The sequence below is a fragment of the Phacochoerus africanus genome, chromosome 10 (assembly GCF_016906955.1).
Source record: "Phacochoerus africanus isolate WHEZ1 chromosome 10, ROS_Pafr_v1, whole genome shotgun sequence".
In the NCBI taxonomy this organism is placed as follows: Eukaryota; Metazoa; Chordata; class Mammalia; order Artiodactyla; family Suidae; genus Phacochoerus; species Phacochoerus africanus.
This window is the reverse complement of record NC_062553.1, coordinates 118,969,477-118,994,082: the sequence shown is the minus strand read 5'-3', so window position 1 is coordinate 118,994,082 and position 24,606 is coordinate 118,969,477. Positions and strand designations below refer to the sequence as shown.

At 35.7% G+C, this 24,606-nt stretch overlaps 1 protein-coding gene across 2 annotated transcripts in view; it reads left to right on the top strand.

Moving 5' to 3' along the window:
• BANK1 (B cell scaffold protein with ankyrin repeats 1) overlaps positions 1-24,606 on the top strand; it is a 302,011-nt gene that overhangs the window by 106,326 nt on the left and 171,079 nt on the right. For both annotated transcript variants that reach the window (XM_047799517.1, XM_047799518.1), the window contains exons 6-7: positions 13,285-13,390; positions 23,937-24,133. In XM_047799517.1, the coding sequence (XP_047655473.1) occupies positions 13,285-13,390; positions 23,937-24,133 (303 nt within the window). The remainder of the gene's footprint in view (positions 1-13,284; positions 13,391-23,936; positions 24,134-24,606) is intronic.

The following is a 24,606-nucleotide window of genomic DNA, read 5'->3' as shown; positions in this document are numbered from 1 at the left end:
ATTATCATATGATCCAGCAGTCGTACTGCTGGGCATATACCCAGACAAAACAGTGATTCAAAGGGATGTATGCACTCCAGTGTTCATTGCAGCACTATTTGCAATAGGCAAGATGTGAAAACAACCTAAATGTCCATTAGCAGATGCAGAGATTAAGAAGATATAGTATATGTATATGATGGAATACTAAGTAGCCATAAAAAATAACAAAATAATGTCATTCACTGCAACATGGAAGCAACTAGAGATTTTCATACTGTGTGACCTAAGTCAGAAAGAGAAAGACAAACATGTATCACATTTTTGTGGAATCTAAAATATGGCACAAATGAACCTATTTACACAGCAGAAACAGCCTCACAGACATAGAGAACAGATGTGTGGTTGCTAAGGAGGAGAGACGAGAGACACAAACTACTACATAGACAATGAAGTCCTAATGTGTAGCACAGGGAACTATATCCAACCTCCTGGAATAGACCATGATGAAAAATAATATTAAAAAAGAAGAATGTATATATGTGTATAACTAAGTCCTTTGTTGTACAGTAGAAATTAGCATAACATTGTAAACCAAGTATTCTTTAATAAAGCCAGAAATGAGTCTTCGCATACTTTGTACTCCTTTGACAAATAAATACAATCCATTACTAAGGCTATCAGTTTAACTTAATACATACTGTTCACTTCTCTCCACATCTCTCCAATTCTAACACTTTAGTCCACTGCTTTTTCCCTGGCCTATGCTACTAGGCTAGCCTCCTAACTGGTCCCCTACTGTAGATCCTTTACACACCCTACTTATCTCAAGCCCCTGGTCTGTGAAGTTATTTTAAAAATAAAGACTTCAGCATATAGCTCTACTGCTGAAACACTTTAATATAGAGTTCAGTTGTTGTATGGATTTAAAAAATCATAAACATGGACAAGATGGCCTTGAAGTCACTGTCCCTGCTTTCTCTTCAACTTAATCTTAATCTTCTCTTACTTCTGTATTCCAGAAACACTGGTCTGTTTTAGGTCCTGAGCTTTAGTTCATAATTTCCTGCTACCGGTCCTTCCTATATGCTCCTCTCTCTAACTGAGACCCTCTTCCCATTCCTCTTCGGTAATACTGTTTTCATCTAGTTAGTTCTAACTCATTCTCCATATTTTATTTTTTTACTTATTTTTCATTTTTGGCTGTCTTGCAGCATATGGAATTTCTGGGCCAGGAATCAGATCGAGACCCAGCTGTGGTCTATGCCACAGCTGTGGCAATGGCAGATCCTTAACCCACTGTGCCAGGCCAGGGGTCAAACATGCATCCCAGCACTCCAGAGAAGCCTCTGATCCCATTGCACCACATCAAGAACTCCCATCCTCCAAATTTTAATTACAGCATCTCTTCAGTGGAGCCTTCCCTGACCCATACATCTCCCTGTGTATCTCTTTGTAATACTAATCACGTTCTCATTTGACATCTCTATGCATGGTATTTCTCAAAGTACCTCTCATTATCTTCCTTGCCTTAGACTCCAAGGTCAGTAGGGACAGAAATGCTATCTTTTTGGATCCCTCTTCCATCTCCAGAACCAAGTTCACTGCTAGACACTTGGTTGCTCAATCCATATTTTGTTGGGTGAAAGAATTTTATACATTACATTTCTACCCAACCTCAAAAGATCCATCCACCAGAGTCCCTTGTTCTAACAGCCACTGGCTTCCCAATGGCATAAGCACAGCCCTTTTTGAGAGAGTTATTGGCTGAAGCAGTGTTGCTTTTGGATGAAGCAATGCTGCTTTTGACTAAAGCAGCAGGTAAAGAAGTGAAGGACAACAAAGGAAAAAAAAATCAAATGAATATAAAACAATGAGATTAATTTTACTGCCTATCCTGGAAACTAGCAATAAAACAACCTAAAAGAATAATTTCCAAAATTTTCAGAAAATCACGGCATCATTTAGAGAAGGTTTTTTTGGAAAGACATTTCCTAGAATATGCTAGTGCAATATTTGTTTTAAAACTCACTTATTACCTATTTAACAGTAAATTGTTACAAAATGATTTCTAAAGGGAGGTAAGGGTGAGAAAAGACATGGTTCTTGTGACTGCTCTAACACCTGCCATAGAAAAACGGTTTTTTGTTCTTTCGTTCATTTCATTGTACGTGCCATTAAATATCTCCATTAATGGGTCTGTTCACATTCAGTCAAATTAAAGTTTTGAGACTTTTTGACATTATGTGAGGGGAGTGTCAAGTTGAAAAATTCAGCACAGTCAATCTTCAATCAGTGGTTTGGACGAGTATTTTTCTTTTTTTACACTTGCCTTTACATGATTACAATGTTTATGCATTCTGTATGATTGATGGAGATGACAGAAACTTCTCGTGGTTCCCCAGTATTTTGTTTTCCTTTCTTACAAATGTAATATAACATTTGTCCAGGCATGGGACCACCCAGGTGGTTGTTGCACTTCCTGATCCCTGCAGCTAGATGAAGCCGTATAACTAACTGATGGCCAGTGGCATGTCAGTTGAAGTGATTTACACAGATTTCTGACCATTTCTTTAAAGAAGGATATGATCATGCTCTACCCCTCTCTGACTTTTTCATTTGGCTACAAGGCCAACAAAGGAATGATGGGTGAACCATCTAGAACCCTTAAAACCATATATAGTAGTGCAACACAATATAGCCTGGATCCCTGAATCGGTAAGCCAGAGCACCAACCCTGGACTGCCTAATCCTAGACTTTTATGATAAAGAGAAATGGGTTTCTTTTCTTTTCTTTTCAAAGCCACTGGCATTTTGGTTTTCTGTATTGCAATATAAAACTTACATTCTAGTTAATTTTAAAGATATGCATTACTTAATTTAAGAATTTAAAAAGAAAAAACAAAATTATTTTTCAGTCAGTACAAATACCAGTTTGGGGAGTGAAATCTCCTCATTAATAGACCTGTGCACTTTCCTAAATCACAGTGATTACATTTTGTGAGTTGTTATAACTGAGGGTTCACATCATATTATACAGAGAAAAGAGAATTCATGTTTACTAGAGATTTTTCATATTGACTCATTTACACTTCTAAATAATTCTGTCAGGTAAGTGTCATTAAGGTCCATAGCTCATGAGTCCTGAAGCCAACATGTCAACATAGGTTACTCAGATCTCAAAACATATTTTATTACTATAATTGCTTTTAAGTTATTTAAAGAGATTCTACAACTATATGAATACCTAATCAATAATAAATATAAAATATTTGAAGGAAATGTTAAATTGCATTGTTTTATATTCTTATATTTATTTTTGCATATGTAATCACGAACGTGTTGAGATTCTGAGAACTGAGCCATTCAAAACTTAGAAAAATTAATTCAACCAAAATAGCAATTACATCTTAGGCTAATTATGTATTTAGATTATTCTTTTGCATTAACTGCTTGAATACTCATAAAGTGAAAAAGTAAAGGCTTTTTATAACCTTAAGAAGTATTTGCTCTGCTCTTTGACCTATCATTCTCTTTATAAGCTGTAGGAGAAAGTTTTGTTTAAGATATATTATGTAAACTATGCATCAAATTCTCCTTTAAATGGCTGTTTTGGCTTGGTTTCACAGCACACATTATGAACAATGGAACAAATGAAGTGACTTTTTTTCTTTTACTAGTGAAACTTAAACAAGCATAACAATTTATTATAGTAAGAAAAACGAGATGTTTTTAGCTCAGTCATTGGCTTGCCTTTTAGATACCTAAAGGTACAGAGGAAAATGCTGCAGCTGTTTAATGGATTTTGTCTCCTTTAGGAACATGTACAACCCTCCTATGGTTATTTCACGGAAATCACTTCTCTTGTCAATCAAGATTCTTTTTCTCTACCAGATTTGAAAGAATTAACTTCATATGTGGCCAGCCTTACAAGTTTCTTCACCCAACAGCAATACTGAAAAACCCTTTTCCTGCCTTCCTCTATTGTAGAAGCTGGGAAAGCCAGATTCTCACATTTTGAGCCACCCATGCAGGTAGAGATGCTCAGTTTTAGACAATGAGACTAAGCTCTAGAGAGCTTTTGCTTTTCTGCTTACAAAAAGAAAACTATAGATCTGACTGGCGATAGCCACCTTCCCATCTTTCCCCTCCATGTACGCCCACCTCCTCCCTCTTTTGGTTAAACATGAATATGATGTTTTGGGTAAACATGGGTGTGGACACTACAGTGTCCATTTAGAAACCACAGGACCATAATTTATTCTTTATTTTTCTAAATACTGTTTCAGATTTTATTTTTCCCTCCAGGACTAAAGTATGAAATGCAGTGTGTTTAGAATGTGAAGTTAAAATCCTTATTATACTACTTATGAGCTCTGCAATTTGGGGTTAACTGATTTTTTTTTTTTTTGTATCATGATTACAACATATATAAGAATAGGCATTAAAAAAAACTACCATTCAGGAATGTTATAAACATTAGCGATAAATTATATAAAACCTAGCGCATTTGAAGTGCTTAATACGTGGTAGTTGTTATTACTACTTGAAATTCTTTGAGTCTATTTCATTGCATACATTGATCCCGACGCCTACAACGTACACCCTTTCACATCACTCCACGTGCCTGAAGTTATCTCCAAGCTTCTTACATTACAATGCCCTAACATCCTTTTAAGGACAATCTCTCAGTGCTATTATCATATGCAAAAAATGTTCACACCTCTCATTCAAGAAAGATCCATCAAACTTTGAAGGAATGCTACTGTGGGAATGGGTATTCCTCTCAAGGAATTCAGCTTTGTGTAATGAATCTCTTCTTTTTTCTGCTTTGTATTTTTAAAATTTTTATTGGAGTATTATTGATTTGCAATGTTGTGTTAGTTTCAGGTGTACAGCAAAGCGATTCAGCCATACACATATTTACATCCACTCTTTTTCAGATTCTCTTCCCATCTAGGTTACTACAGAAACTTGTACGGAGTTCCCTGTGTTATGTATACAGTAGGTCCTTGCTACCTATCTATTCTATATATAGCAGTGTGTATATGTCAGTCCCCAATCCCCAATTTATCCCTTCCCCCCAACTTTTCCCCTTGGGTAATCATAAGTTTGCTTTTGAAGTCTGTAAGTTTGTTTCTGTTTTGTTTGTTTGTTTGTTTTGTCTTTTTTGCTATTTCTTTGGCCGCTCTGTGGCATATGGAGGTTCCCAGGCTAGGGGTTGAATCGAAACTGTAGCCACCAGCCTACACCAGAGCCACAGCAACTCGGGATCCGAGCCGTGTCTGCGACCTACACCACAGCAATGCCGGATCCTCAACCAACTGAGCGAGGCCAGGGATAGAACCCGCAACCTCATGTTTCCTAGTCAGATTCGTTAACCACAGAGCCATGACAGGAACTCCTGTTTCTGTTTTGTAAACAGAGGTTTATTCCTCGTTTCAGGGTTATTTAGAAGTGTGTTGTTTGCTTTCTAAATATTTGAGACTTTCCCATTATCTTTCTGTTATGGATTTCTACTTTGATTCCATGTAGTCAGAAAACACAGTCAGTATGATTTAAATTATTTTAAATTTGTTGACATTTATTTATAATCCAGATATGGTCTGTCATCGTTTCTGTTTCATAGGCACTTGGAGAGAATATATATATTCTGCTTTTGTTGAGTAGAATGTTCTAAAAATTTGCTTAGTTTCTTGTTGGTAAGATCATTGCATCATGGTGTGTTGAGTTTTTTCTACATTCTTGCTGATTTTCTGTCCACTTGTTATATCAGTTTTTGAAAGAGGTATCTATGTGTTAACTATACTTATAAATTTGTCTGTTTCTCTTATCAGTTCTGTCAGTTTTTACCTCACAAATTTTACAGCTTTGGTGCATATGCATTTAGGATTATTATGTCTTAATGGATTGATCCTTTTATCATTATATAATGCCTCTTTCTCTTTTTGGTAATCTTCTTTGTTCCAATGTCTGCTTTATCTAAAATTAATGTAAGCTACTCATACTTTCCTTTGTAATGGTTCCATAATATATTTATTATCTTTTACTTTCATCTGTCCATATTGCTGATTTGAAGTAAGTTTCTTAAAGAGAGCAAATAATTAGATCTTTTTTTTTTTTTTTCTTTTTAGGGCTGTACCTGTGGCATATGGAAGTTTCTGGGGTAGGGGTCAAATCAAAGCTGCAGCTGCTGGCCTATGCCACAGCCACAGAAATGCCAGATCTGAGCGTGTGCGACCTATAGCACAGCTCATGGCAACATGAATCCTTAACCCACTGAGTGAGGCCAGGGGTCAAACCTGCATACTCATGGATACTAGTTGGGTTCTGAACCCACTGAGCCTTGGTGGAAACTCCTTAGATCGTGTTTTTCATCCACCAAAACATGGTGGATATTTACCAATCTCTGTCTTTTATTGGTGTGTTTAGACTATTTACATTTAACGTAATCATTAGTATGTTAAGGCTTTCATCTGCCATTTTATTTTTTTGTTTTGTTTTTTGTTTCCTCTCTACTTTTCATTTATTTATTTTTATCATCTTCTTGTATCTTACTTAAACTTTTTAAAAAGATTTCTACTTTGATATATCTCTGGTATTTTGAGTGCATCACTTTGTATATCTCTTTTAGTGGTTCTTTATGTTCATAATGGATCACTTGAGTGAAATATTGAAATCTCACATCTCAGAGATTGGGACAAGATGATGGAGTATAAGGACTTAAATTTATTTTCTCTCATGAAAACACCAAAATTACAACTAACCACTGAACAACCATCAATAAAATAGACTAGAAACTACCAAAAAAGATATCCTACACACAAGAACAAAGAAGCCACATTGAGATGGTAGGAGGGGTGCTTTCATGATATAATCCCATACCTGCTGGGTAGGTGACACACAGACTGGAAAATAACTATATCATAGAGGCTCTCCCACAGGAGTGAGAGTTCTGAACTACACATCAGGTTCCCCAGCCTGGGGGGCCTGACATTGGGAGAAGGAGCCCCCAGAGCATTTGGCATTAAAGGCCAATGTGGGGGTGTGTGTGCAGGAGCTCCACAGGACTGGGGGAAACAGAGACTCTACTCTTGGAGGACACAGATGGGATTCCATGTGCACCGGATCCCAGGGCAAAGCAGGGACTCCAGGAGAGCCTGGGTCAGACCTACCTGTGGGTCTTGGAGGGAATCTTAGGAAAGCAGGGGGCAACTGTGGCTCCTTGTGGGGGCAGAGCATTACAGACAGAGGTCCTGGGAATATTCATCATCATGAGCTGCCCTGGAGGCTACCATTTTGGAAAAATCTGACAACTACCCATCAGGGCTGAGAAGCCCCAGGGTAACCAACAAACAGAGTGGGAACACAGCCCCACCCATCAGCAAAGAGACTGCCTAAAGTCCTTTTAGGCACACTGCTGCCCCTAATCACACCCAGAGACAAAGCCGCACCCACTGGAGGGACAAGACTTAGCTCCACCTACCAGTTGGTAGGCACCAGTCCCTCCCATCAGAAATCCTGTAATAAGCCCTTGTATCAACTTCCCCCACAAGGGGACAGACACCAGAAGCAAAAGAGGCTACAACCTTCTAGCCCACAAAAGGGAGAACAGACGAAAGCCTATACAAAATGAAAAGGCAGAGAAATATAAGCCAGATGAGGGAACTGGAGAAAACTCCAGAAAAACAGCTAAATGAAATGGACATTAGCAGCCTCCAAGAAAAAGACTTTAGAAAAATGATAGTAAAGATAATCCTGGGGGAAAAAACTGGAGGCAAGGATTGATAAATTAGAAGAAAAACTGAACAAAGAAATAGAAGATTTAAAGAGAGACTGGGTTTGGAGTTCCCATCGTGGCTCAGTGGTTAACGAATCTGACTAGGAACCATGAGGTTGCGGGTTCGGTCCCTGCCCTTGCTCAGTGGGTTAACGATCCGGCGTTGCCGTGAGCTGTGGTGTAGATTGCAGACGCGGCTCAGATCCCGTGTTGCTGTGGCTCTGGCGTAGGCCGGTGGCTGCAGCTCTGATTCGATCCCTAGCCTGGGAACCTCCATATGCCGTGAGAAAATGGCAAAAAAAAGACAAAAAAAAAAGAAAGAAAAGAGAGAGACTGGGTTTTAGGGATTGGCATACGCACACTGAGATATATGGAACGCTTGGCCAGTGGGGACCTGCTGTATAGCACAGAGAACTCTATCCAATATGCTATTATCTATGTGGGAAAAGAATCTGAGAGAGAATGGATATGTGTATGTGTATGTCTGGGTCACTTTGCTGTATGACAGAAATTATCACAGCCTTGTAAATTAACTATACTCCAATAAAACTTAAAAATCTTACATCCCTTTCCTTTCCTCTACTCATCCCCCCATTTATATAAATTGCCTTAGATATTCCATCTACATACATTTAGAATCACATTAGAAGGTACTGTAACTTTTGCTTTAGCCATCAAACGTAACTTAGAAAACTCAAGAGAAGGAAAGCCTATTGTATTTACCTGCATTTTTTACCTGTTGTGTTCTTTTTTCCTTATCCCAGTTTCATTATTCTTTCTTTTGTCATACCCTTACTGTTTAAGGAGCTTGTTTATTCATCCTTTTATTTATTTATTTATTTGTTTGTTTGTTTTTTAGGGCAGCACATGCAGCAGAGTAATATGGAAGTTCCCAGGCCAGGGGTTGAATCAGAGCTGCAAGGCTACTCTACAGCCACAGCAATGCAGGATCCAAGCCATGTCTGCGGCCTACCCTACAACACAGCTCACAATAACGCCAGATACTCAACCCACTAAGCGAGGCCAGGGATCGGACTCGAATCCTCATGGGTTCGAGTTGGGTTCGTTAACCACTGACCCACAGGCTGAACATCCTCATTCTTTTAGGGTGCCTCTGGGGGCAACAAATTTCCTGTTTTCCTTCATCTGAGAATGGTACCTTTGGTTATGACTGTGTTTCTAATTATTTTTTAAGGTTTCATTTTTCCCCCTACTTATTTCAAACATTTTTGTCTTTAATTTACAGAAGCATAATTATAATGTCTCTTGGCATGGAATTCATTGGGTTTTTTAACCTGTTTGTGGTTTGCTCAGTTTCTTGAATCCATAGGTTTGCCTTTTGCTCAATTCAGGATTTTTCATTCATTATTTCTCTGTATTTTTTCATCCATATCCACTTTCCCCTCTCCTCTGGGATTCTAATTACATGAATGTTAAATCTTTTGTTATAATTTCACAGGCATCTCACATTCCATTTATATTTTTAGTCTATTTTCTCTCTGTTGTATGAATTGAGCATTTTTTTATTGTTCTATTTTTAAGGTAGCTGATTCTTTCCCCTGTCCTTTCCATTCTGCTGTTGAGCCCATGCACTGAGGTTCTATTTTGATTACTGTATTTTTCAGTTCAAAAATTTCTAATTGGTTGTTTTTTATACCTTCATTTTCCTTTCTGAAGCTTTTACTTTTTATTTATTTCAAGAATATTGTAGTTGCTTGTTGAAGCATTTTTATTATGGCTGTTTAAAAGTCTTTGATTAATTATAAAATTTTTCTCATCTGGTGTTGGCATTTATTGATTGACTTTTTTCATTCAGGTAAGAGATCTTTCTGGTTCTTGGTATAGTAAATGATTTTCTATTAAAATCTCAATATACTAGTTGCATTTAAAGAGAAGAAAAGGAGGAAATATAACTACTCCATCTCTGAGAAATAGAAGTTCATAATTACAAATCTTTTAAAATAGATATTTTATGAATTTTTTTCTCTTTTAGGAAGAAATACTCTTTATAGTAGTTTTTTTTATCATAAATAAGTACATATGTATATAACATCTTCATATTCAATTAAAATTGTGGTCTATAAATATATATGCAAATTACTTTTTCAAGTAACATTCATCAATTCCACAGTCCATCCAGGGCGCTAAAAAAATTCTCTTGGAAAAAGTCATATATTTACTTCGTTATTTTGTAATTAGACTTATATGTATTTGATGCCTTAGTTTTTTCTGCTTTCTTTTTCCAATATTCTTGATTGATATAGATCTGCATGTACATGCATATGTATATATGGTTATATTATTTGTATGTATTTGATTTTTCCTAAAATCAAACACAATTATCAGTATAATTTTATTATTTTATCCTGCTCTTATTTTTATAACAAGTTGCTCATTAATAACTAACATCTGAGATTGGTTGTAAATTTTTCTGAACAAATATTAAACTACTCCATTTTAATCTTTCTACCAGTTGCACCAAGTATTCTTAGGATTGCACACTTTATTTAAAGGAGAGGAAAATTAATGGCATTTTTGAATTTCAATGCTAATCTTTAGAAATGATGCTTGTTTTTATTCTTGAAATTTAAAAAGAAGCATAAAACTCAAATCGGATTTTTCTAGTTAGGATATCCTTGGGAGAGAAATTCTTTGGGGATAATTTTTAGTACCCATTTCTATGATTTTTCACATCTTTGTTTTGTGTTCTATACCATTTATTTATATGTGAGAATAATACTAGTAACATGCTTATGAAATTGAAAACAGAAGTGACTCAAGTAGTAATCATAAGCTAGAATATTTAAAGGTATCTTCATTCTTTCTTAATGAAATGTGTTCTTTTCTACATAGTGTAGTTTCTGTTCTAACCCTAAAAACACTGTTAATTCATTTTAAAAATTCAATGATATAAAATGTAGCATTTCTCATATTTCTCATCGTAGTACCTCTTTATGAGAAATTTTACTTCTTAGATTCTTCCTGGGAATTCATGCTCTTTTTGAATTCTCTATGTCTCAGAATTTCAGAACTGAAGAAATCCCAGAAGTCATCTTATGCCTAATTTATACGCAAGTGTATTACCTCTATGACAAACTAATCTCTAGTCATTAAATCTTATATACTTTGGCAAAGAAATAGTAAGTTCATCTCTTTATACAAAAATGCCAATGACTAGATAATAGCCTATGCAGAACTCTCTTGACTTTTGATACAAATTTTCAAGAAAATTTACAAACTGATGTTAGGGTTTTTGTAATTTTTTAATTTCTTTGTCAAGTCCTATAGCTAAAACATATTCTTTTCGAGCTTTAGCATAAAGAATATGCAAATATATTGTCAGTAATGTTTTTCCCTGTTCCTATCAAAGACTTCCTGAAGAGACTGAGTGATAATTACTCATATAAAGTTTCACAACTTTATAGAATAGGTCCCACTCAATATCAGTATTCAAGCACATAAACAGTCATAGTTATGCTGATATTTAAATAAGCTTAATTTAATCTCCATAATAAACATATGCATGTTAGGTATTTTAAACCTTAAACAACTCCTTATTGCTTACAGGATGAATTAAAAACTTTTGGTCAGATGTACAAGGTCCCCTCTCTTCTCTCTCATTCTTCTGCAGTCTGTGGAAATTCCTGAAGTCCTTAACCAGGCCATGACATCTCCCTGACTATGTGCAACTTGTGACTTTAGTCCAGAGCTCCTGTGTGCATAGCAGTCTCAACTTAGGTCATCTTCTCATAAAGCCTTTCCTAGCCATTTCTTCTGTGGAATTGAGTCGCCTCCTGTTTTGCCTGTACTGTGTCTGACCCATAGAGACTTTCTGTGTAGTACCTAGAACTCAGTTGGTTGCCCATATACAATCACATGACCTTGAATTTCTTTCTTTTTTTTTCCTTTTTTTTTTTCCTTTTTTCTAACACCTGTGATACGCCAAGTTCCCAGGACAGGGATTGAACCCATGCTACAACGGAAACCTGAGCCACTGCAGTGACAATGACAGATCCTTACCTGCTGTTCTACAAGGGAATTCCAACCCTTAATTTCTTGTTCTTGATGACAAAACTTGTCACATCTCTCCCTCCTTTTCTTTTCTTTCTCTCTTTCTTTTCTTTCCTTCCTTCCTTCCTTTCTTTCTTTCTTTCTTCTTTCTATGATCCAGAGCTGAGCACTTCACATAGTTCATGGCATTAAGTCAATTAATGTTGGGTTTTGCTTTGCATTCCATAACTATAAGTTGAGAAAAGGACTTTCATCCTTTCTCTGTACTTGTTTTTTTTCTTTTTTTTTTTGTCTTTTGTTGTTGTTATTGTTGTTGTTGTCATTGCTATTTCTTGGGCCGCTCCCGCAGCATATGGAGGTTCCCAGGCTAGGGGTTGAATCGGAGCTGTAGCCACCGGCCTACGCCAGAGCCACAGCAATGCAGGATCCGAGCCGCAACCTACACCACAGCTCACGGCAACGCCGGATCGTTAACCCACTGAGCAAGGGCAGGGACCGAACCCGCAACCTCATGGTTCCTGGTCGGATTCGTTAACCATTGCGCCACGATGGGAACTCCTGTTTTTTTTTTTTTTTAAACTCAATGGATTTTAATATATTTATAGTTATATAGCTTTCTCTGTACTTCTAAGTAGGACTTTTAGAAAATCCAGAAAGGCTTGAGTCACTTTATTACTTCAGGCACCCAGATTATTGAAAAGTGAAAAAATAAGAGTAATATTTTTTTCAATCGGGTAATTTAATTTCTGTGACTGAGTATTGGCAACATGTCTAATTTTATTTAGAAATCATTTCAAAAGTCTTGATTAGATACTTTTGTTTCGCAAACCTCTCTCCCGACACCATGGCTTTGTTGACTGGCCCACTTCCTCAGCTATAATCACCTACACCTCAAGTCAATTTGGTCCCAGCCATGGCTTCACAAAACACAGTTTAAAAGAATGATGGCCTTTGCAATAGTTTGTCATTGTAGTAAAACACGTGGGTTCTGCATGGCTCCTTCCAAAATACTCAGATTAGGAAAATAAAGTTGATCTATGGTAACTCTATATCTGAAGGGGAAAAAAAGTAGGCCAAGATGAATATTCTCCCTTGCTTTGACACAGAAATGAAATAATCTATTTTAAGATTATTCCATTTCTAACTCTTCAGTTGAAGAACCATAGTTTTACTTCATTTATTAAAATGTTTTTACATATATTTTAACAGAATTTTTTATTAAAAAAAATTTCAGTTTTATCATTGACCTACTGCAAGCTTTTCTAAAATTACTGAGTATTTAAGTGAATTAACTCATCCAAAAGCAAAAACTTATTCTTGTATTCGTATTTCTATTATTCTAATAACTAGCTTTAGGCAAGTCCCTAATGTGTTATATTATTCTTTTTAAAAAGGTATAAGTATTATTAAAGATTACCCAGTATTTACTACAGTCAATAATTTTTATTTATTGCACTGAGTTCCTATGTAAATAATTGAACCAAGAAAAAAATTTCCCTTTTATTTGAAAACAGAATGACATTGATGGACTTGATGATATGCTCACATCCACATTCAAACATGAAATACCACATTATGAATTCCGACCATTCCAAACTGAAGCCCACCCTCAAAAGGAATGTGAGTATTTTCCAACTGCATCAATTATTCTCTATGTCACATTTCACTATATGTAACTATTTAATAAATATTATAGCAGAGAATATTGCATTGCTGATGAAATACTTTAGACAGTTCCCATCCCTAGTGAGAGATGATTTTTGTTTTGTTTTGTTTTGTTTTTTGTTTTGTCTTTTTGCTTTTTCTAAGGCTGCTTTCCGCCGCATATGGAGGTTCCCAGGCTAGGGGCGTAATCGGAGCTGTAGCTGCCAACCTACGCCAGAGCCACAGTAACGCAGGATCCGAGCCATGTCTACAAGCTACACCACAGCAATGCTGGATCCTTAACCCACTGAGCAAGTCCAGGGATCGAACCCTCAACCTCATGGTTTCTAGTCAGATTCGTTAACCACTGCACCACGACGGGAACTCCAAGAGATGATTTTTATTCTAAGGAAATGTTTGGATGATGTATGATGAAAATTTTTCGTCATAGCATTATGTATAATTACCAAGAATGGAAATAACTTAATCCTCCAAAGGTAGGTAAATGATCAAATAAATTTTGGTGTATCTGTTAATGCAACCATCATAAACAAATTTTATTAAAAATTGATTTGATGGCTGGAGTGAGGCTTTGATATATACTTAATTGAATAAAAGCAGGGTATATAGCAATAGGTAGTGTGATCCTCTATTTAAAACAATACATATGTTTAAGAGCGTATGTCTGTCTATTTATTTACTTTTGGCCATGCCCACAGCATGTGGAAGTTCCTGGGCCGGAGATTGAACCTGAGCCACAGCAGCAATCCAAGCTGCTACAGTTATAATGCCAGATTCTTAAGCCATTTGCCCCACCAGAGAACTCCTAAGAGTATGTATGTGTGAGTGTTTGTATGTGTGTGTATAAATTGATAGTCTGGACAGATAGCACCTGTTATGACTGTTATCTTTGTGTTGTGCAATTTCAGGGATTACATTTTTTCATTTACTTAATCTATGTTTACTACCACAACCACATATTATCTGCATCATATTATTTGTATTTTATATATGTAGTATATGTAAAGCAATATAGGAGGTACTACAAGAAAAATTATACCTCTGAATGTTATCATGAGCTCAGTAGCATATTTTCTATATTGTTTGTTCCTACATAGTTGGTTGATACACTTTTTATAATCCAATTATATGACCAATTATATAATCCAATTATATGACCTTATATGACCAATATGTACCAAACAGTGTGATCAAGGTATAATGGTGAGTAAGATAGGCATGAAGCTAAAGAATATGAGAGGTCTTTTGTAGGCATAATGTAGGACTAAGGAGCAGAGGTTTTTGTCTGTAGAGTTTTCTGCTTTTTGAAGCAGTTTTATCATCAGGCTGGCAGGCCTGAGGGAAGTGGGGAGAAAAGAATAAGACCCTTAATACGCTATCAGTTTTGATTCACCTAGATGTGTGAGTATCTGCATTATGTACAGTGAGGTTAGTTACAGGTAAAGGTCAGTGATAGGCTAGTTTCGAATAAGTAATCTTGTAAGAATAGTGAAAATTTATTTTTATTTCCCATATACATTTTAACAATATACAATTCATTTGTAAAAGTTAGACATTAGATTGGAGATAGCGAAGGAACATGACATGATTCCTCACTTAAGACACTCATCATTTAATTGGGGAACCAAGATAATATACATAGTAATAGAAAGAAACAATATGCTGAGGTTCGTGGAATTGATTATGTTGATAAAAGAATTTTTGAGAAAAGCTATATTATTTTTCAGGACCTGCTTCCTAAAGGAGGTAGGATTTTACCTATTTCTTAAATATATCTCAATGAAAAAGAGAAAGGAAACCAGAATCCTAAGGAATAGAAAGTATATGCAAAGGTATGAAGATGGAATTATGACACAATGTTCACAAATTCCTCAGCACCATATTTGTGTAAGTTTGTGGAATGAGAATTGTGGAATTGGAGAAAAAGAGAGAATGATTTTAATTTCTCATTTTATAGGAATTCCAGGTAGGTTTTAAAGTGCTCCTCAGTGTCTTAAGTAGGTCGTAGGATATTAATTTTAGAGTTAGAAATGATGGGATATATTTGGTGCTTTATTTTTATAGAAAAAGGATTCTGGGTAGGTTAAATCAGAGCCCCTGCTAATGTGGATCTTATTCAGTACGGTTGGGGTACAGTTAAGCTTCTACTTTTTAAACAAGGTTCTAGGTAAAGCTGATGCTGCTGGTCCTCAGACCTTTCACTGAGTATCAAGGCTGTAGAGCAGTGGTTCTCAAAGGTGCACATATCTTCTACTGTGTAACTTTGTAGTTAAAAATCTGAATTGTTATCTTAAATGCAACTCTTTCCTTCAGAGCCTGTACAGTCAATCATCAAGTCCTATTGAGTTTTCTTTTGAAATATCTGACATCTCTCTCCTTTCTTACCCATTTTCACTACCATGACTCTAATTCAGACCATAAGTTATTTCTCCTTCTTCCTAAGAAAGCCTCCAAGCATGTTTCTCTAACATGTTTCACCTTTCTTTCCAACCATCCTACACTTAGTTGCTTTCCTAATCATTCTCATATTCCACTTATATTCTGGCCCAAGGCATCTTAAGATCTACCCAGGTCATTTATTGCACAAAAAAATTCCCAGAATTTTTTTCCTGCCTTATTTTACTTTTACTATCAAAATTGTTTAATATTTTTAAAGAATAAATCAGGTTCCCAAGACTATAAGAAGTCCTCCAAAATGCCAAATACACCTTACTAATGAAATCAAGCATCTTTGCCAGATACGTTGATTCACTCCTTGGTAGTACACATTTCTTGGATTTCCATGTATGAGATCCATACAAAGGACAGTGGGTTGCTTTCTATGTGTAAGGTATGGCCTCATGGTAGATAACCAACCATCTGATCCCAACCCAGCCCTTCTGGCTTCCATACTCTTGTTATTCCAGGTTTCCTGGGTATTTCTAGGCTCTTTTCTGGCTTCTTTCTAGGTTCTTCATTCCTTTGCTGTTAAGAATCAGAAGACAAAATTAGTAATTTTCAAAATCTATTTTTAAATTTACACATGGATATGAATGACATTTCTTGAGATTTCTTGTTTTAACTAAAGGTTAGCCATAGGTTAGCTGGGCTGGTTAATCATGGAACAGCCCCATTCATCCTTGTCTATGTTCAGTATTGGAAAGTGGATTGTGAACAACCTATTAAAATGCTATGAGACTTAATTTTAAGAACTACTAATAAGAAATGCACGTGTTTCTTTGCTTCTGCACATTATCTCCAGACATGGACTCCAAGCTTCCAGGCTGTTCCTTGTGGCATCATTACCTGCTTCAGGCTTGTTCTGCATGTTGCCTTATTTCTCCCTGACTACTCTTGGCCTAAAGTCCTGGATTAGAAGGTGTTTCACACTGTGTCTTCAAATACTCCTTTTCTGGGATCAGACTGCATGACACCAACCTTCACAGGTTCTGCTGCTCTGCTATTCCTCATCCTGACACGAAGGGCCTAAAATCGCTGCTTCTCACCTCCATTTGTTACCTATCGCATTTCCTTCCCTTCTCTTCCTTCTTTCCCCTTTCTTGTTTCTCCTCCCCTCATGACTACTGATGCTAATATTATGGCATATTCTATCTATTGGGATATCCCATGAGTAATGAACTCTTTCTGGATTCAGGGTTACATATGCTCCATGCATCTCTCATGTTTCTTGTCAATTCATCTGTCAGATACTTTACATACCAGAAGATCCATCTCCCAGAACTCTCTATTTATAGTTTTATAAAACTCAAAAATATTAGTTTAGTTACAAAAAAATATAGAATTTTCACCTAAATTAAAGAGATGTATAGGCACTTTAAGGAATTTATATTATCTGAGAAGAACAGAGAAAAGATTGACTTTAATCCTAGATGTTTTCTATTGTTTTGCCTGAGCCCGTCAAGTGGGAGAAAAAACAACCAGATTCAAAGCCCTAGGACTGTTCTTTCTACCTCCAGGGTGATGGCCAGCATGGGCTCTAACCATGTCCAGTTTGGATTTAACTGATCTTGGTAGACCCTGAACACAGAAACAGCCAGAGAAAATGCCTTAGAAATCGTGGTTTTGAGCTAATAGCTCCTTCTTTCAGCCCCATGCCTTTTCCAGCCTCATCCTGAGAGGCAGTCCACAGGATTGTACTCTGGGCTCCCTAACTGTGTGGAAAAAAGAAAAGAGTCATCATACTTTTGAAAATGCGTAGCCATGTTACCATGGGAAACCAATTCTGAACTCCATCTCCATAAAGGAGCCTCTACATTGCTTTAAAGTGCAGCTGAATCTCATTATTCACAGCAGTGATGTTCTGTAAACTCACTAATAAGAGAATACTGAACCATGGCTCCTAGGAGAAATCCAGGGTTAGGTTCCTATGAGACTCTGGTCACATGTTTTTGGTCAACTGATCAATAATGAACCATATTTCTATTGAAAGACACGTTATTTAATATATATTTCAATGTATTAACATTGAACTCACCACCAAAGACATTATTATTGATGCCTGAATGAAGCCTAGTGGACACATATCTTCTCTCCATGAAGTGTATGTATCAAGCCTTAACTGTGTTTAGGAGCACCAGATGGCACTTCAGCACTATGCCAGCAGGCCATTTTTATAACAACTAAATCATCAACAAATACAGAAAAATGTGTCTCTACATAGACCCCCAAAAAGGACATTTCTTTACAATATGAGAGCCGAAATAAGACCAAGTGTCGTCTTGCTTGACCTCAGCTGGGAATGTGCACTTTGGTTGATTCACATTTTTCACTACTCTGCCCATATCCACAAATGACTACAAAAGTTCCGTAAGGTTTGATTTGGGGGGGCACAAATAAATTTTTATTAGTCAGCAAAGTTGCAAATATGAAATTCATGAATAATGAGGACTGACTGTATTTATTTATATTGAAGAATTTATTGGGCCTATGTCTAATATCTGATTGAATAGATGTTATTATCTTCATTTAATGGTTGAGAAAGTTGAGATGCAGAAAATTCAAATAGATTGTCCAAATTACATTATTTGTAAATGCTAAAATTAGGATTTCGTCCATATGATCTGATTCTAAAGCCTTTATGTTTAAGCAATAGCTACACAAAATATTGCCTCTCAAAATAAATATTAAGTTTTAGAATTTTAGGGTTCAAGATAATAAAATTTGTTATCTTGAGCTTTATTTATTAAGATGAAATCAATTCATTTGAATATAATATATATTCATTTGAATATAATAATAGATTAGGGATTTAACCATTTTAACTAAAATATTAGAAAAAAATGAATAATATGAACTTTCTTAAGACAGTTAATAAGGGACATACAAAATGAATACAACTTTTAGTTTTTCTATTTAATATTAAGAGAATATTTTAATAACAAGAATGTAACTGTAACAGTTTATGAGGTGAATACAAAATTGAAGTTAACATGTACTTCCCACTCATATTTTTTGTAATATGAGAGATAGCAAACTGCCTGAAGGGCTTTAAAGAACCATTATTTACTTTGTGTGTTTAATTTACATTATCAAGATTTTAGAAATGCAATAATCTTGGCAGTATATTTGGTTGCTTGAAATTCTAAATGGGATTGTATGTCTACCATTTTAACAGGATGGAAGAGTGACACCTCATGTGTTACATATGTGCTCCTTCTGTCACTGGCAATAGAGTCATAAATGCAGCAATGCTCTGTCTTAGTAATCCACAGAAATACTAACATTTCATCAGACTCCAAATCCTATGATGATATAAATGAAAATCATTACCTTTCTTCAACCTTCACAGATATCTCTGTGAGAGGTATCTTACGCTTTTAATCGGTATCTGATTAGCATCTAGGGAAATTTACCCTAAAACCATCTGTGGCATGGTCCCCAGCCTGGAAGAATACCCTAAGTCCTCCAGTTCTGACCCCAAACTTATACTTTCATAATTGAAGAAACTGAGGTCCAGGGAAATGAAGGAACTTTCTTAACCACCATAGATTTAGTGGCTGAGTGGGGGTTAGAATGCAGATTTCCTGACTTTTTATCTTCTCTTTGTTGCTGCTTCATTGTTTTATCCTAAAATGGCCACCTGGTCATCGTAAATTGGGTGAATAAAGATTTACTGTTCCAGATAGTGACTTAAGAGAACAGTGGATTATATGGTCATGCGCTTCCTCATTTAAAAAATTTTAAAGCTTATATTCTGAGAATATTCCCATTTTATTTATAGGCCCATTTTTTTTTAAATTCTACTGAGCTTGCTTAATCTTTTGAAAGCTTTGGTTTGATAACTTCAATCTTATTATTGGCTATATTTTATATGGATTATCTTGAACTGTTAGAAATGGCTCAGCCCCAACAAATATGTGACTTGACTTCTTTACTATGTGCCAGCTCCTCTATTTATTTTTATTTGCAAAAACTAATGAGATTGGATTTTCTTTGAAAAATTCCCCTTCCAGGCATTTAATTCTGTTTCTCTAAAATTACCATTTGACAGACATTGGCTGTAACAACTGAAAACTGAAATTTACTTTGTCCGGAAAAGAAGTTGAAAGCCAATTGGCCATACATTAGTGTGAGTTACGGCTCCTTCAGTTATACCTTGATAATAAACACAAATACAACAAATTTTGATTAATTAAATGAAAATTGCCATGAAATGAAGCAGATATATGCTGCAGATTAGCACACTCCAAAAAAATTTTTTAATGTCTTCTTAAGGAATCTATTGTTTTAATCTGAAAGCTAAGATTAACTGTTCACAGGACAATTTAAGAAAAATAACTAAATGGTCTATAGGACTTGTAGTACTTCTGATTAAGATGTATAGCATCATAAGAGGATATTTTTGTCCTTGTAACAATAGAGCAAGCAAGATGGTCTTCAAAATGACAATCTCTTTTAAATGCAGCAGCAGATGAATGACAAAGGAAACCTAAAGAAACTAAATTCCAGAAAGGGACAAGTCCTTCACTAAAAAGGAGAAACTCATGAATTCCTTCATCCCTTATGGAACAAAAAGATAAGAGTTCACTGTAGATGAAGAGGAAAGAGAAACCAACTGAGCATTTAGCAAACTCTGATTCACTATACTTTGGCTAGTGTGATGGATAAAAATCCCAAAGAGCCTCATTATGGAGTGGGTGTGTATCACCCACCAACTCTCTTTGGTAGGCTGTCATAAGTGCACAGACCCAGTATACCAATGGCTGAAAGAAGGCAGTAAGATAGAGAAAGATCCTTAAAATCCCTGAAGACCATCTAGTAGCTCCTGAAAAATAGGAGAGGGACAGCGTTGCTGAGACAAATCACATCAAAACTGTTACCATATGGAAGGCATCAGCAGACAGATTCTAAATACAGAGCAGCATAAAAGTGGGAAAACAACACCTATAAGCTATTAGGATAGTAAGGAATCTTCCTTAATTGAGTGTAGGCAGAAGCCCCACAAAATCTGAGAGAGAGATTCCGACGTGAAAAATTCTAGAGGGGAGACTGGAGAGAAAAAAGAACTGCCCAGTGACCAAAAAGCTGGCAGCTAGTCTGTAGAGCAACACAGATTTCTTGAGTCTCTCTAAAACTCAGATCCCAAGCTGTGATAAAGAAACTTATGATTCTGCCCTTAAAATATTTGAGAGGGGGGTTACCTAAATCTAAATAAAACTGCAGAAATAACCAAGCTCACTCAGCTACAGATTAATTGAATCAGCTCCTGAGTGTAGTTGTCTGAAGAAAGTTTATGCCTTACTCTGGGGTATTATTTACTTCAGTCCTTTAGTATAATCCTTGGTATGCAATATAAGATTATAGGAAACATGAAGAAAGAATAAAAGATGGTCCAAAGTCAAGAAAAGAGGTAGTTAATAGAAGCAGACACAGAAATGCTCTAGATGTTGAAATGGTTAGATAGGAATTAAAGTAACTATGATAAATATGTTACAGAATCTGATGTAGAAGTTATGCAATGTGCATAAAAAGATGGATATTTCATCAGGGCAGTGGAAATTATAATAAAAACAAAAGGAAATTCTGGAAATATGCAATAGAAAAATTTTTAAGTATTAGATGGACTTAAGTGTAGAAACATCATTAGAAAAGAATCAGTGAACTTGAAAACAGTCAAAGTAAATTATTCAAACTGAAAGAGAAAGGAAAAATCCAGATTTTAAAGCTTTAAAAAAAGAACTTAGCTCACCTACTTATTAATTTGACTCAGTCTTGATCTAAGCTCTGTAGGATAGTATTACATATGTGTTATTGAATTCTCTGGGTAAAGATGAGGGAGAGTGAGGCAGAAAAATATTTGAAAGAAAAAAGCCTGAGAATGATGCAAAGTTGATGAACAACATTAATGCACAGATTCAACAAGCCCTGCAACGCCCCTAGCAGAATATGTACAAAATACCACACTTATACATACCATAGTTAAATTCCTGAAAATCAGAGCTAGAGAGAATATCTTAAAAGTAGCTGTGGTAGGGGGTTGGGGTGGGGATGCATGTGTTAATTGACGGGTGATGATTTTGTGTATTGTATGTTATGGCAGAGAAAGATGACCAAGGGCATGTAAAAATCTGACATTATCTTGCAAATACTTTCCTTTATTAACTTTGGTTTGTTTAATTACAGCAGAAAATTATTTTATGATGCATTTAAATAAAAATAAATAGAAAATTGTATCTTAATTCCTTTCTAAGAAAATACATTAGTTTTATTTGAAACTTACCTACTTTGAACAGTTTCAGCTTTTATAAGCTGATCTTAATAAAATACTTCATAGCATTTTACCTACTGCATACCCTGTAGGAAGAGACCAGCGCATCTATGATTTAAGCAGAATCATAGGTTTACCTACAGCCATTTAGTTCAACACTCTTTGAAGGATAAAATATTTCCTTCCTCTAAGTTCTTAACACATCCTCAGGGCTTTTGTTTTGTTCTGTTTCCTGTTAAAACATACAAACCAACAAACTAAATAATTTATTCAGCCCTGAAACACCCAAGTGAATTGAAAACTCAAGGTTTAATTCTCCTCTCTTTTCCTTTTTTTTTCTGGTCTACCAAATAGCAAAGAGGAGAATGAGGCCAGATTCACAGGCTTCCAAAACATTATGAGATGGCTGTTTTTATTGTTTCAGAATTTTGCTGGAAGATAATTGACTTTTTCTTTGATGCTTTTGTTTCTCTTGCTATGTCTTCACATTGCTTGCTTCTGATAATACCTTACTAATTACACACCAGCTTACTATTAAAGTAATAGCTTACTATTAAAGTAAGCTGGTGTGTAATTTTCATAATGCAATTTTTCTAGTTAGATATGAAACTGTAGAAAAATAGCAAACCATCACTCATTGGGAAGTGTGTGTGTGTGTGTGTGTGTGTGTGTTATCATTGGGATAGCAGTTTACATTCATCATTTTGTAGTTATACATAATTAACACATATCTTCTGATAGCTAATATTTAGTTATAAAATTCAAACTCCAAAACATTGATATGAAACCTATAAAATCCTGATGGAAATTTCCATACTAAAGATTTTTATTTTTTATTTTTTCCATTATAGCTGGTATACAGTGTTCTGTCAATTTTCTACTGTACAGCAAGGTGACCCAGTCACACATACATGTATACATTCTTTTTTTTTTTTTCATTTACGATGATTTTTATTTTTTCCATAGTAACTGGTTTACAGTGTTCTGTCAATTTTATACTTTTTTTCTCACATTATCATGTTCCATCATAAGTGACTAGATATAGTTCCCAGTGCTATACAGCAGGATCTCATTGCTTATCCATTCTAAAGACAATAGTTTGCATCTATTAACCCCAAATTCCCAGTCCATCCCACTCCCTTTCCCTCCCCCTTGGCAACCCAAGTCTGTTCTCCATGTCCATGATTTTCTTTTCTGTGGAAATGTTCATTTGTGCCATATATTAGACTCCTACTCAGCCATAAAAAAGAACAAAATAATGCCATACTAAAGATTTTTGTAAAAGCACTGCCGGTATTTTCCTATTGCAGTTATTTGTGAAAAATTTCACATAGAAATCTAACATAACCCTTCTAGGAATTTCACGGTCATTTCAACTTCAAAAGGAAGCAAACTAGGCATGGCATTAGAAAACACAAAAAAGTTTTGTAGATGAATTTACTTATTATTTATTGCTTGGTTATTTAGTGTTAAAGTACATTGAAAAGGAATTGTTACAATGTAATGTTTTTGTTTTGCATTTAGGAAATTGATGTGCCTTTCTAAGTAAAAGTTACTCCACTAGTAAGGGGAGGTACTAATGCTAGTGAGAATATTAATTTATATTTGTTTTAAGATGAGGAATAGAAAAGAGGAGACTCTACATTGCTCAAACCAGTGATGGTTTCTCATGTGCAAAATCACACTAAAATCACACTGCTCTGCTTTGAGTTAATTACTTTTAGGAATAGATGGTGGTTGACTTTTTCTTATGGGGTTCCAGATATGATAAAAATTATCCTATTATGTTTATAGGTACTTATTTCAAAGAACTTCCAACTCTTCTCCACTGTGCAGCGAAATTTGGCTTAAAGAACTTGGCTATTCATTTGCTTCAATGTTCAGGAGCAAACTGGGCATCTAAGATAAAAAACTTGGAGGGTTCAGATCCAGCACATATTGCTGAAAGGCACGGTCATGAAGAACTCAAGAAAATCTTTGAGGAGTTTTCCGTAAGTTTTTTTTTCTTCCATTTTATCTCTAAAACTCTTTTTGTAAAATTAGTGTGTGTGTGGGGGGGGGGTTGTATGTGTGTGTGCGCGCTTGTGTGTATATCATAGTCTTTTGAAAATGATATTACTCTCCATCTAGTTTGTAGTACATGTTTGTCCTGAGTCATTCATTATCTTAATCATTTTGCAAGATTAGTCAACTTGTTTTTAATGTTGCCATAAACCAGCTCTGACTCCAATTCCACCCCTAAATAGCCCTTTTGGTAACTTGTCCGGTTTTTGGCTTTTAGTCTGTTCAGTAATGGAAGGGAGATGGTACAAAGGAAATGAACACGTATTACCTTTTGTCTCTTGCTCACACATCTAAGTAAGACACTCTCAGGCACATGAAATGAGGCAAATATTTATTAGGTTAAAGGAATACATTTTGATCATCATTCAAAAGGTCTGCCCAATAAAAAACTAACTCATGT